The sequence below is a fragment of the Pithys albifrons genome, chromosome 2 (assembly GCF_047495875.1).
Source record: "Pithys albifrons albifrons isolate INPA30051 chromosome 2, PitAlb_v1, whole genome shotgun sequence".
Lineage (NCBI taxonomy): Eukaryota > Metazoa > Chordata > Aves > Passeriformes > Thamnophilidae > Pithys > Pithys albifrons.
Genome location: NC_092459.1, coordinates 60,396,536 through 60,411,700, shown reverse-complemented (window position 1 = coordinate 60,411,700; position 15,165 = coordinate 60,396,536). Strand labels below are relative to the sequence as shown.

The following is a 15,165-nucleotide window of genomic DNA, read 5'->3' as shown; positions in this document are numbered from 1 at the left end:
ATGTTCTTACTACTAGTTGGAACTACTAATATTTTCTGAAATTCTGTAATCTAAATGTAGACTACATGTTAAATATTGCAATGGATGTGATTACAACATTTAATGTATTTACTATGGCCATACTGTGACAATTTAGAAACTTTTTCTTATTTCCAATATTTCTCCATTAGTATAAAATCTTGCTGGAAGACCTAGGGCTAATGCTAAAAACCCTTTACATATACCCTAGGACTTGTACTCCAACTGCATTAATAAATTCAGCATGTCATTTTAAGGTTTCCATGGTGGCATCCTGACAAAAGTAGCTATAAATCCAAAAGCAGAACCACATAAAGCATGCCTATGTTGCTGTAAAAACACCTTCAAGAGTTAAAGTATGGTTTTCAAGAATCACAAAAAAAAAAGACTTTGGAAAAAAAAGATAATTTGTCAAGCTTCAGAGACCTAGCTTCACTCTGTTTAAACAGACTTTTTCCACTTGCTAGGAGAGGAAGAAAATGAGCAAGGAGAAAGGAATGGGGAAGGTCCAGTCATACATTCAAACAATTCTGCTTTTCTTCTTATGATGCACAAGACAAGAACTGAAACTCTTTTTTACTGATTCTTCTCATAAAAAATAATTTGCATAAAATTTTTTTCTTGATTGTATAAACCATTATGGATACCTACAATACAGAGTTAATTGTCAAAATAAGTATCAAAAAGGATTTCTCAGAAAATAAGACTGTAAAACATCTTTTTTTACATGAAAGAGAATTCAAAAGTAGAAAACAATATTGCAAAATTATGGGTCTTGCAAGTTTCCTATCAGTAAGGATGTCAAAATTGTGGCTCACTTAGCATTTGCATCCCTTTTAAGATGCATGCAGGTATAACTTGGTAATGAAAGCAAGAGTCTTTCCCAGTTCACGCTACCACCTGTAGTGAACTGCAATGAATATGAAAGAATTGAGTAAAGCCTTAATTCTGCTTGCATTTCTACAAGAGCTTCTTTTGCAGCCTTGAGCAAGTCAGTTACCTTTCCATGCCACATACATAAAATGAAGAAAGAACCTTTATGTTGCTGCTGAGGAAGAATTAACTTTTACACAGGTTGTACACATAGATTATTAGCAACAGCTTTGTAATATTTACTTAGAAATTCTACTTTTTGCAGTTGTTTAAAACTCACAATTTGTTTCACATAATCCAGATCATGAAAGAGAACTCTTTTAAAGCTAAAAATATTTAATTGAGCTATTCATTACAATCAGTATAACAAAACTGTTTTTCCACATGTTGCATTCTCCATTAAATCATCAAACCACTGATTTGACAAAAAAGTAGTGATGTTTGCAGTTGGAGTTGCATCATAAGTCCCTTTTGCTACAGCTGCACCACCAGTTAAGAAAACTGCCTTGAAAGATTTTATGTTGAAGAAAAAATTAGTCTGTTCATGCTTCACTTCAAATACAGCTCTGCTTAGACTGGAGGATATTTTCAGTGGGAAAACTCCATTGCTTAAAGGTAGAATAACTAGAATAACTAAGCAGATTGGAAATAATATTGTATCATACTCAGTATTTGTTTACAAATATTTGAATTTACTTATGTTGCAGTGTTTCTGCAGTACTAATATATAAATGGTATTTTATTCAGGAAGCTGCAAATAAAGTATAAGTGGCATCCAGGCTTTTAGACACTAAAAAGACTGAAAACAAACAGCAATAGATGCTTGTTACACATTCTCATTAAAAAAATATTGACAACATACTGTATAAACTTGTATTTTTTTACATGTAACACTGTCCAGGACATATTAAATAAGGGATTACAATGTGGAGAGTCACTTCTCAAACTTTTTTGGCTAAATGTGAAACTCACAAACCCTATCCTCTTTCTACCCATTGACTCCCTTTTTTTCTATACAACTGAATGATTATTTTCAAGAATCATAAAAAAGCAGAAGGAGCATTGCAGGTTACCTGGACCCTTTTCTGCCCCATAGGAGCACTAACACAGATCATGCTGCTCTGGACAGACTGGATGAGGCTGGAAGAGACCTCTTGAGATTATCCTCATTATTTTCCCATTCATGCAGGGTCAGCTAGAGCCGGTTGTCCAGGACAGTGTCCAGTATGGTTTTGAGTATTTCCAGGCTTGGAGATTCCATAACTTCTGGACTTTGTTTTCAATATCTGACCATGTTCATGATGAAAATTATCTTTTACTAATAATTAATTCACATTTTCCTTGTTGAAAGCCATGTCCATTGCCTGTTGTCCTATTGTTTATGCATGTCCAAGAACAGTGTGGCTTAGATCTCTACACTCTCCTATTAGGTATAAATTAAGACAGCCCTAAGAACTGTCCTTAGACCCACTTAACTTCACCTAGTATGCCATGTTCCCCAGTTCACATTTGGAAGACAACAGAAAACTCTCATACTTCAAACAGTGCATTATGTTCATACAAAAGCAGGCTTGGAAGGCGCAAGTAACATAGCCTACCTTCTACTTTCTTGTGCTTAGCTCACTGTCTGATAAAGGTAGCAAGCTAAGTTTTTATTCATGCTACTTTGTCACTTTTTATCTTCTGCTGCCCATATGCCATTTGCTAAAGAAACAGCCAGTGATTGACAAGGGGGATGAATAGGGTATAATGAATACCTTACTGGAAGGACCACCAGTTTAATCTTTCCATAAACAATAGGTCATGCTCATCCTCTTTCTTCATAAATAAATAGTAAAAAAAAAAAAAAAGAGAAGCCTCAAAATATGAGATTACATGATGAAAAGCTTGAGAACCAGGAGAGAAACCAGTTTTCTAACATTTTGACATTAGAAAACAAAATTAGTTTAAAATAAAAATTAGTTTAAAACAAAACCAGTATTTGAAATTACAGTTTCAGACTTCAAGATCGACTGAAGATCCAGGTACAGACCCCAAACATGAATAGAAACAAACAAATAAACACTTTCACAAATACATGCATATATATGTACATATATGCATGAAATTATAAATATATCAATCATCTATATGAATACATAGGTTCACAAAACTTTATGTAGCCACCTCCACAAGGTTGCTCTAGTTAGATACAAGCTATATTCTATGAGTTAGATTTCTTTCTTTTGCATTGTAGATTTATTTACTGACCCATTTTATTTAGATACATTTGTAATAGTAAATCCAAGCTTAAGAAATAAATTAACATCAACTTAATTGACATTTTTTCAAGGCACAAAGTCTCATAAACTAGTTCAAAAGAAAATTTCAAATGATTTAATGGTCTTAGTTGTTTCATTAGGTAGGTGAAGAAAGATACAGAGGTTACTATCATTGTGCAGAATTCGTCTGTTTTAATCTGCTCACTGAAAACATCCATTCTCAAGACATCCTATTGCATAAGAGATTAACCTTTAAAATTCATATTCAATCTGCATTGACTGAAGAGAAAAACAAAGAGACTCCTCATTAATGGAACTGATCACCATCAAAAGCAATTGGTGAAATGCAAAAAGAATTCAACATCCACAAAGCATTAAGCAAATAAAAACTGCCGACAATGGAAAAGTGAAGTGGTGAAAATATTTTCAAAGTTACTTTAACAAATTACACGCAATTTCTATTTTTATATCTTTTAGAAATTGATCGATTTTGCATGTATTTTGCTTTAATCAATAATTGAAAAGTATGATCAGTTTACACACATGCCAATAATACCTTTTTCTGTTTTAACAGCTTAACCAAGAAAGTTTTGCGTATGATTTCATTTGACTTCACAAAAACATACACACATCAGTGAAGTTTGTGGATCTATACTTTAGAAATAGGGTAACATTGATAAAGTTTAGAAACAATACAGCAATTTTGATTTGATTGTTTAGTTACTTTTAGTGAACACACATAGGGGAAAAAAGAGGACAGAGCTTCTTTCTCAAAAGAGATTAGGACCAATGTGCTCCCGTGAGAGTCTGCTGAGCATGTGCTGTTACTTTATTGAGAGGCCAGTTCGTGTCTGGTTACAGACGTGTGTCTATCTTTAAAAAGCTCTAAATAAGAAAGTTTTGAATGTCCCTAAAGTTTCATACTGAAGAGCCAGGCCTTTTAAATTAGGAGCAGTTTAGACAGGCCTGAGTGTATTAAACAACGAGACAGTAAAAGTTACAGTTTGGGAGGTTTAAAACAGCCTGTTCTGATATACATTCCTTTTAGTTAAGTGGATGTCCTTGGAAACCTCCACTTTAACTAACAGTTAAGGAGGTAGCTTCAAGGAATTCTGTACAGGAAGCTCAGGTAGCCAGGACCACAGGGAACAACAGAAAACATGAGGAAAAGGGGAATGACGGAGAAAGAGGGAGGAAATCCAACTAAAAAAGAGAAGGCCATAAACCTGTTTTGAAACACACATTATTATACAGGAAGAAAGGTGTTGTCTCACAATCAGGTGTTTGCTTTGAAGTTGAATTCACCTGTCTGTATCAGTTCATTTTCAACTCCCATACAACTTCTGAGAGAGGATAAACTGGCAAAGGTATCATAACTACAGAACAGATTTAAAAGAAATAGATGGTTCTGGCTGAAAGCTGACAATGCTGTATTCAAAATAATAATCTCCACTACAAAGAAAAAAATATTTTATTATGTAAATCAATCAAACAGTAAGGTCCAGTAAAAATAACAGTAGTAGAAGCTGAAAAGAAAAAGCAGAAGGTGGCACATTGTGAAAGGAACATTAAACAGGGAACCTTCCTGTGGGGTGCTCCCTGAAGAACTGTGCATACCACCCATTTCAGTCTTGGCACAGCCCTCTGTTCTTTTGAAAATAAAAGGGAAAAACATACCGAAACTCTCTCCTTCCATTCCAATGGGGCCAGGCTGAGGAGTCTCTCCATTCTTTAAGCAGTTATGAATGTATGCTGCCTTCCACCTGGCATACTTCCTGTGCTGGGCATTCTGGCAAGGGAAAAGGCCAGTCATTTTAACCACTCACTTCTGCGAATTAATGCATTGAAAACAGAGATATAAACATGTTTTCCACCTTGAGAAGAGATTCTAAAACTAAACTTCTTTCCCTTCTGTCATTTGACACCCTTTTAAATTAAAAATTTAAAGGGTGAATTAAAAAAAAACCACAACAAAAACCAGCTCTAACAGGATCTTAGCATGAAAGGAATATCTGGAGATCTTCAATCAGTGCAGCAGGTCAGGAAAAGGAAATAAATTGTACCAAGACCATCTAGTATGAAAGGCAGAGCACAGTGCAGTAACTACTGATGAAAAATGATGATGAAAACTTCCTATGTCCATAAACTTAAGATGACTATTTACTTAAGACTTAAATACCTGAACCTTAAAATGCTACTGCTGCTGATCAGCAACATAAAATATTTTCAATTACATTATTTTAAATTTTAAAAGTTTTTTTAAAAACATAAATACAGAAAGTCTAATGTACATGCAGATTAATGTGATTTGTTTGGGAAACTCAACAACATCTATTATCTTCACAACATAGCTAAAATTCTGATGAGGACCTTTTTTTGCACGTTTGAATAAACTGCTAATGACAAGTTTAATAGTTCAGTTATTAGAAAAAATACTGTGTCTCTAAAAATAATTATCATATTGACAATCAACCTTGTTTTTGCCAACTTGCCTCTTTTGAAATGGTGTCAGTATGCAGTAACAGTAGTGAGAAGTAAAGTGGTGCTTGCCTTTCTGATTCCATTTGAAAAAAAAATCAACATGATTTTTGGCTATTTTCAGTTTCTGGGAAAAAGAGATTGATGAAAAACCCTGCGTTTTCATAAATTCTTCTTTTCAGAAAACATGAGTGATTGAAATAAATGCCAGAATCTTAACTATTTTGAGATTTTCCATTTCATTTTTTAAAACATACTTTACTGTTCCTGGTACAACCTTTAACATGTCAAAACACGAAATGAAGCCTGGCCACTTTGTATCTCTTGGGACTGTTACAACAGTGTTCATTTAATCCAGGAAAAGTTCTCAATTGTTGCAATAAATCTTAAACTGATTATGCAAATCAATTACTGTGTCAAAAGTTATACGAGAAATGACTGACAGTTATGAGGTAATACGTATCAAGAAATAAGGCTGAATATAAAGGGAGATGAGAAACATAGATGGATGAGTGGAATAAACTTGGTCAAATGAACAATGCAAGGTTGTGACAGCATGCTTCATGTCAACATCAACATCTGCAAGGTACTGCTGAACTCAAATTTCCACACTATCACAGATAAAGTGGTTTGAAAACTGAGATAGACAGAGTGATCTCTCTTTAAAAGTTCTGGCTGAAATGGAATCCAAAGCTTTTGAGAATTGATACATTGAATATTGGGCTTCACAACGCCTACTGCACTGTCATGTAAACAGGGTAGAGAGACACTATACAAAGGGTATTACCAGCAAGCTCCCGTGCTCATGTTTAATACATTGTATACACCAGGATTCTAATAAAGCCAATGAGATACAGTCTTCATTTTTGCAAACAAGATGTTCTCTAGGAAAAAGCCAACCCCTTATGACAGATTTATTAAAATGCATTCAGCTATACCTCAGAAACCAAAAGAGCACCTGGAAGACCTGGCTTTCTGTTAAATATTTTTAATAATCATTTCTGGTAAATCAATGTTACAGATTAAATTCCTTTATTATTAACAAACACGTTAGGAGCCACAGAATGCAAAAATACACATTCAGAGTACAGTACTTCTAGAAAAGATTATTATGCAATATTTAACAGGCTGTACATCTCCCTTCTGTTCTAATATGGCAATTATTCATTGATAAAATGTGACGATGCTGTTTTATCAAGTGTCCATGCCCAGGTGCTGGTAACACGGTGCAGCAGTGGCCACCACTGTGAGAAGAGGCCAGGGCTGCCCCGTGTCAGATACAACCAGCTCCAGCAGACCCACTGTGGGGCACAGCTGAGACCCTCAGCCAGGCTGGTGGTATGCCAGGAAAAGCATATTTAAGAATGGGTCAAGTACCCCCCAAACCCCCAAATGCTGAATGGAGAGAGAAGAAGGGAACAAAGTGTCATATCTGTCATGCAACCCAACTGCAAAGCTTATCACTCTAGAACTGAGAAGCAGAAATCTGTTGCTTTTGGTTTGTTTTCAATATGCACTGCTGACCCATTTTGGAAGGCTGTTCTATTGAATCAATGTTACTACTGAGGTCAATGAAAAGAATGCTACTATCACACAGCTGCCTAATGACCTGATGTAAGTTGTGGCATGTAAAACACATCTTCCAGAACAAAAGCCTCTGCAACAGTCTAACACAGTCATGCCACATTTGTCCCATCATTCCTTCATGTGAAATTGGATAAGGAAAGTGTTGAAATGTAATGATGCTATACAGAAGTGCAAACCTTTTACTGTATTTCTGGTACACTCTCTTTTATTGTCTTACTGATCAAATAAAATGAGATTCTGCTTCTTTTCAATTACACAGCATTTCTGTCCTTTCAGCATTAACAACAAAAAACTCTCACACACTGTAGTAAATGTACTCCTAGCATTCCACACTGACATTTACAAAAATTTCTGCCATGTACAAAGCAGGATTGCTTCAAGACCTCTGAGGCGTTACTGAATCAGTGCACTGTCTTGTGCACTGCATTCCTACAGCCTAAACTGACTGTTTTTTTCAGTCCAATTCAATGCAAATTCACATTCTGGCTCTAGGAATGTTATTACTTTATATAGTTACTACAGTTGATAGAGCAAAGCACGTCAGGATGCAGAGCAGCCAATTTTAAGAGATCATATGAAAGAGCAAAATTACTTGTGCCTCCTTATAAATGGAAATTTTAGATTAGTATAGTCTCAGCCTATGGAAGATGGAGAATCTTGCAAGGATTCTGGGCCAAGCATTTCTCTTGGGTAAGACCTATCTTTAAGATCCACTTACACCCCATAGTATACAAGAAGTGCACGACTATTAAGACCATTTTTAACCCTCCTTCCAGTATTTTCAAATGGAAGTAGCCACAACAGCTGCATTGTAAACTGAATAAGTATGACTGCACATTAGGCACACTTATCAGACTGGGGATTTACATGAAGGATGTAGAGTCTGTGAATTCTGAGCAGGGCCTGGAAAAAAGGGAAGGTGGAAAAAGCCAGGAACTTTCATTTCTCAACAATCATTTTCCCTATAAACATTCCCACTTGCTCAAAGTAATGTCATGTGTCTCGGAGTAATAACCAAACTTTGAATTTCTAACTGATACTTGTCATGAAGCATCTTCTAACAGATAATAATTGTCTAATATTTCACATATGATTTACTTGAAATACTCAGCACAATTCTTTATGACTTACTAACAAGTATTTGACTACATAATAAGAACATATATTCTTTGAAAATCATATTCAAAAATTATAAAAGCAACATCTGTGCCACGAAAAGCAAGCAGATAATACACTCATATGCCTAACACTTACCTCTTCAGAGAGCTCCCCAAACACCGTTAGAACATCTATCAGGAGACTTGCAGTATAAAAGGACTTTATCATGTTTCTGTAAAAAAGAAACCATTTCACTAACTTCTGTCAGTCTCTCAAAATCACATTTTACAAGTTGTCATTTTAGATCATACTGGCTTGTTTTATGCCAAATATCACTTTTTTTTCTTCTAATTTGATGTTACAGAACCTGTTTCATAATGTTTAAATATAGCAATAGATTGATTAGTCTCTTGACTATGCAGCAAGTGTTCAGTATTTTTTAAAACTGGTCATGTGTTCTGCACTAAGATTCTAGTTTGGAATGTTTCATGTAGGACACAAGAAATCCTACATTACCTTAGAAAAATACATCAATATGCCATAGTAATTCCTGTAAACCAAATCACATAATGGATCATCACAACTATTTACCTACAATTGGTCAGCAGAAACTATTACATGCTCAATGTAAATAAAGCACAATATTAGCCTGTGGTTTTAAAAGGCTTGTCAGTATGTGAGCAACCTCGTAAGGAACATAAGAAGGATACCAGCCAATGAGTGAAGTTAGAGACATACAAGTAGCAACAAATCAAGTTTTGTAAAAGAGAAAAGAATGCTTTAAAGCCCATTTCTTGTTTCCAATCAAATTAAAGAGTTTGGATAGTCACATTCCCTGACCAGTACCTTAACTCAGATAAGAAACCCGAAGATTTTCACCTACTTATGAAATTGCCCAGCTCTGTCTTCATTGTCTGCATATAAAAACATTTTCAAAGCATAATTCTCCACATGAGCAGAGCCAACAATTTCCTGAGTAATTGCTTCATTATCACCAAATTGCTTTTTCATCTGAAAAAAATGTTGGAAAATACATTAATTACTTTATTAGACCCTAGCAATCCTGCAAATACAAAATGAACCTGCTGACTTAAACAAAGCCAAGTACAATTTAAAAAGAAACAACATTCACTTTGTTTTACAGATTTCCAGCTTCTAATATAACAAATGCTAAAAGCAGCCTGCAAAAGAGAAAACACAACCTTTCGGAAAAAGAAACATTATGAGTAAGTAGCTCTGAATCTTCAATCACAAAATATTTATAAAACCCACCAGAACTCCCCCAGAAGTTAAAAATAAACTTAACTACAACATTGTGAAGGAATAGATACAGATGTTTTTTTCCCTTAGTATTCAAAAGACCAAGCACTCTGAAGCCTGTCTCAGGATTCAGCACAGTTCAACTAGTAAAGTAATGCATGCTTTATAAAGGTGTTGTAGATCAGGGTGATCACATATCTTCCCCCTTGTGAAGGTTATTTCACTGCAGTTCATTAAATCTTCCAAAGTGTCTCAGCTCTGCCTTGATCGGTCTAGTCACCTATGCATTTACTGGAATTTTCAGTGTAATCAGTATATTTAAATTCAAGACCTCTTTTCAAAGATGTTAGAGTACAAAAATCCTCAGGTTTCCTAATGAAAATCAGTAAAGCAAACAACCCTCTAACAGTTACAACAGGTGGGTTTACAGCTTCTGAATAGGCTTACTGTTTGCACATAAGGAAGTCTCGGGTTATCCTTAGAGAACAAAAACAGGAACACTGCATGATACTAACCTGTACCCTTTATTTTTCCAAAAGATTCAAAAACAATCTCTGAATGGTAGCTATTTTTCACTGTGCGTGTGAAGAAAATTTAATCATACAGGCTGCATTTCCATATTTTTTATATTGCTGCCAACTTTTTAAAACTTAGAATGTTGCCAGAAAAGTTGCTTGATTTCAGTAGTGAAATATCAACTTCCCAAATAGAATTTTAAAGACTTTCATCAAACTACTCTATGTAGTTTTCAAAAAGTATTTGTTTTACAAAGTGTCATTTTCTTGTGAGAGTTCTGCAATTTGTAAATTGCAAGATATGTAACTAAAATGAAACACTAAAGCTAAGTCAGGAAGAAAGCTGTTTGTATACACATGTATTTTGCCAGCCTATCTACGTACCTCACATTCAGAAAATAACATACTACTATATTTGATCTGATGTTCAATGGAGATCATCTTAAACACACAACTGACATTGTTACAGACACTTGTAAAAATATTAATGATAAGCAAGTTATTTACGTTTGAAATTACCCTTCACACAATCTGTGATTCAATAAAGAAGTAGTGGTGTTTTAAATGTTGATTCAAAATTTGAACCTAAAAATAAAGACATTTTGGTTTAATCTTACAAATAACTCCCAAACAGTCAAATGAAAGTTATGTATTGGAAAAGCAGAACAACACAATCTTACATAAAAATATTTGAGGGGAAAACATGCATTTTGGATACAAAATCACTGTGTTTAATTCATATATTTGGAATATTATGACACATCTTGGAATTTCCAGCTATATCTATGCTGTTTTATTCTTTTATGCTTTGCAAACAATTCTTTCAGATTGTTTGCAAGCTTCTGCCTCAACCTCTAAAATAACCAATTGCAGCAACACGTGAAAGCGCAGAACTGCATTGCCCCTTTGTGCCCCTTGGTGGTTAAGGGCAGACTAAAACCAGCTGCTAGTAGATAACTGCAGAGGTCCAGCTTTTCCATAAACCCAAGCTTCCCAGCCCACAAAACAGCTGTATTAGAGTTGCTTAGAGGTGCTCTCTCCATCCTATGATACACAGAAGAACCTTGATTCCTGTACATCCGTTGTCACACGACAATCTTACCAGCAACTGAAAGATAAAAGCATGGATTTTTGCTACTTTTCTAGCCTTTTCCAACTGTGAAACAAGGGACAACTGAACACTGCAGACAGATTAACTGCAGCAGTACCACAAGGGATCCAACAAATTTCAATAATCCTTAGGAAATGAAAAGTAAAATCTTCTGGAGTCTTAACCTCACCTCTCCTGCCACCTCTCTCCCTTTTTTAACAGGAAAACCAGACCCATTACAGTTGTCAAAATCTGATGAAATAACACACCAAGAAGTCACTGTACACTGAAGTTTCCATTCCTAAAAATCAGTGATAAAACAGAGCAAGAAGCAGAAGGTATGACAAAAAAAGACAAATAGTTCCTGTTCATTTTTTTTTCTGAAGAATCACAGAATCATAGAATGGTTTGGTTTGGAAAGGACCTTAGGCATCATCCAGTTCCAACTCCCACTACCAAGGGAAGGGCTGCCATTCACTAGATGAGGCTGATTGGGACCCACCCAATCTGGCCTTGAATACTTCCATGGATGAGACATCCATATTTCACAATTCAAGGCTGTGGTACAAGTTTCACACAAACTCTTCAGGCATTGCTATGGCCAGATTTTGCATGGAATTACGAATAATGAACACAGAAAGAGCTGCTGCTCTAATTGCTTTCTGCTTCCAAAAGAGCACCTAAATCTTAAAATCCACACACTTCTTCCTTTGAGAATATGGAAAACTACAAAGTTTTAACATAAACAGCTCCTTGAACTTAAACTGACAATCTGTACAGGAACTTTACCTTTCTTTGTCTAAATTTGTTCTGCTTAAGGCTTTTTTAATAGTATCAGATCCATCCAAAATAGCATTGCCAGCCATTTCTTACTCCTGTAGATTAGACTACGCTTCCAAAAATTCATCGTGTAAAATCTCCAATCTCTAACAGAGGATACGATCAAAAGTATTTTGTATCTTTTAAAGTACATTTTAAAAACTTCCTGGGGACAATAGTTTAGGTCAAAAATTTCAAAAGCATCCAAGGACTAGGCTAGCAAGTTCTACAGCACTAAAACCAACTCTCACAAGGTTCAAGGAATCAAAGGCAAATCCATTAAAAAGTCTTCTAGAACACCTATATTATTTCATAATGAATTATGATTTGTCATGAGAATACATTTGAATAAAGTATCATAATTCATTGTTGACTACATAAAACCTTATGGCAAAATTTCAGCTATGTTTGGGCATGCATACATACACACATACAGCTCTATCTTCTTCCAATCCTGCCAATTTATTACATACAACTTAAATTCACACAATGTGCCAGCATACAGAATAGTTGCATCAGTGACTGATGACAGAGAACAAGAAGCTTAAATAAAAATTAAAGTAATATCATGAATGTTTTTAGAGGAGAGCAATAAATTCTACTTACAGCTTCCAACTGATCCATGAGTTTGGATAAAAATTTACGGCATTCTGGGGTTTTACTATCAATCTTCATCCCTGTTTGCATTGCATACAAACGACCTTGAACAAAACACAGTAAAAACACTGAAAGTGATTATCTAAGGCAAAATCCATTAGGAAACAAAGCATTGCCCTCCACACATCTGAAAGGCAAACTCGTGACCTAACAATGTACTGACATCAGTATTAGCAAGCAATGGCAGTGAAATCTAGATATGTTTGATCTTGCAGATATAGTAGGAAATATTTTTGTAATATTTATGCTTTATTTTCCCCAATCACTATTACTGCTGATTTAAAGTTGATGTTTGTAGCACTATTACACAACATTAAATGATTTTGTAAATGATCATCATCCTTGCTTGCAACTCTCTCAAAAAGGAATTTCAAGTCGATTTGCGAGAATATATAGAAGGATCTTAAAAATGGAACTTTATGTAGCAGGAACCAGTTAGCTTTAAAACACTACTTTAACAAATGGAATTAAGCATCTATTATCTCTATGTACATAGCATCAAAAGACTCAAAACAGAAATGTGATTTTTAAAGCAGATGACTACCAAACTTTACTTTCAAGGTACCAGTTTTTAACATCATCTTGAAAATGAACGATTAACATCTTCAGAAGAAAAATATCATTTTACTACTGAAAACCTGTGAATTTTTGATTTACACATGGCAGACTTTTTCAGGCTTCATGAAATTGTGGTCAAACTCAAACAACTATTATTTACTAGGATTAACATGCATAGAAAAAGGAAAATGAACAGAAACATTCAGTAATCAAATACAGAACATTTTCTACTGAAAAAATCATTCCACTAACTCTCACTCCTGACCTTCAGGGGAGTCCTACAAGACACTTTCTATGCTATGTAGATTTCATCAAGTGACAACATTAAGCTAGTGACTGACAGGTACTCTAAAGCTCACCTTATTTATGTTCAGTATGCTGACATGTTAATATTAAACATTATGAAGCCAGCAAATACAAAGTTGAAATTAGATTTCAAAGACCTTAAAACACAGAAAAATCCAGAGATTTTTAATCAAGGCACTAAAATTAAGTCTACCATCAATTAAAATACTATCATCACATGATAAGGAGTTAATGCTCAGTCTTTAGTTACATTGCTTTTTTAGTAAATACTGGACTATAAGCTCCCTGGAACACATTTCACAGTATAATTTATTAATATAAAAATTAAGAATTAATCTAAGGGTTGCTAAACCTACGAGCCCTCTAGATCTATTGACGGATGGAAGCATCAGCTATTTTCAGAGGCAAATAAATTCATTTTAGACCAATATGCATTTGGACGACAAATTCAGAATACCCTTGATCATTACTTGATATAGATTTGTCTTTCTTACTGAAGTCTGCATCTTCAAATCTCTTCAAAACTCATTTATGTAAAAAGAATGCTGTTTCCAAATAAGTGTCAGTGTGGATCCTGCAAATGTCTTTAGTCTTGAGGGTGTTTAATAATTAAAAGACCTCTTAATTTTTAACTGTTACTCGTGTAACCTATATGTGGGTGTTTTTTCATACTCATTGCAACTAGTGAAAGCAAGATAATTTTTTCCTTGGTAATATCCAAAGGGGTGTATTTACAGGACTGTGACATCTGTACACTTTGCAGGCAGCTCTGGAGCCAGCCCTTTCCCCTCTAAGGATTTCAGAGGCTGAGGAAAACATTAAGACTCCTTCAGGCACTCCAATGAACAAATGCAGAAGAACAAGACTTGAACACGGAAAAACACAGGTCAGAGAACAACAGTTACAGTTAAGAAACATGTTTTTCTTGTCCATATACAACTTTATTCTGTGGGTGACATCAAGAAACATTTCATACCAACACTACTTTCCTTCCAACAAAATACTGTGGGACCAAGGTGCCCAAGAATCCTTAGGTCATTCCAGATGGAAGGACTGTAATTTAAAGCACAAACTATCGAGTAAGCATGAAGGTGCTCTCGCACCAGCAGCTTTACAGATTCTAAGCACAGAGTCATCCTATAGACAGAACTATTAATGTCACCTGAGATAAGATTAGATGTGTTTTACCTGTCACAGCAATTACATCTCTGTACCACACAATGAAACACACAAGAGAGTTCCCACATTTAGCCACCAAATCCTAGTTTATATAAATTGTAAAGGAGATTTCCTGAATGATCTTATCAACTGGTAAAAGGTGAAAACACAGGAGAGTCTACTGCAATCTTAAGAACTTTTGAAGTCTGGAATTTTTGCATACTCCCTTCTTCACATACAGGAATATGTTTGTAAGGAGGACTGCTGTGCAACAAATGTGTCCAGACAGGCCTCGAATGAGGCAGTCATTGAGATAAAGGAAAACCCATTCCCTCCTTCTCAAGTAAACGGTGATAAAGAAAGAGCACAATGTCTGTGAAAAGTACGATTGACAGAGCACCACTACCTAGTAGCATTCTGTACCAAAAGGTAGTCTTGACTCAGATACCATTGATAAAACAACCTGATTGCAATGAAGGATGAGGCA

At 35.1% G+C, this 15,165-nt stretch overlaps 1 protein-coding gene across 2 annotated transcripts in view; it reads right to left on the bottom strand.

Moving 5' to 3' along the window:
* The window catches only part of VTA1 (vesicle trafficking 1), a 36,586-nt gene that overhangs the window by 11,804 nt on the left and 9,617 nt on the right, over positions 1–15,165 (bottom strand). For both annotated transcript variants that reach the window (XM_071549193.1, XM_071549194.1), the window contains exons 2-5: positions 12,606–12,700; positions 9,199–9,326; positions 8,472–8,547; positions 4,830–4,941 (exon numbers count right to left, since the gene is read on the bottom strand). In XM_071549193.1, the coding sequence (XP_071405294.1) occupies positions 4,830–4,941; positions 8,472–8,547; positions 9,199–9,326; positions 12,606–12,700 (411 nt within the window). The remainder of the gene's footprint in view (positions 1–4,829; positions 4,942–8,471; positions 8,548–9,198; positions 9,327–12,605; positions 12,701–15,165) is intronic.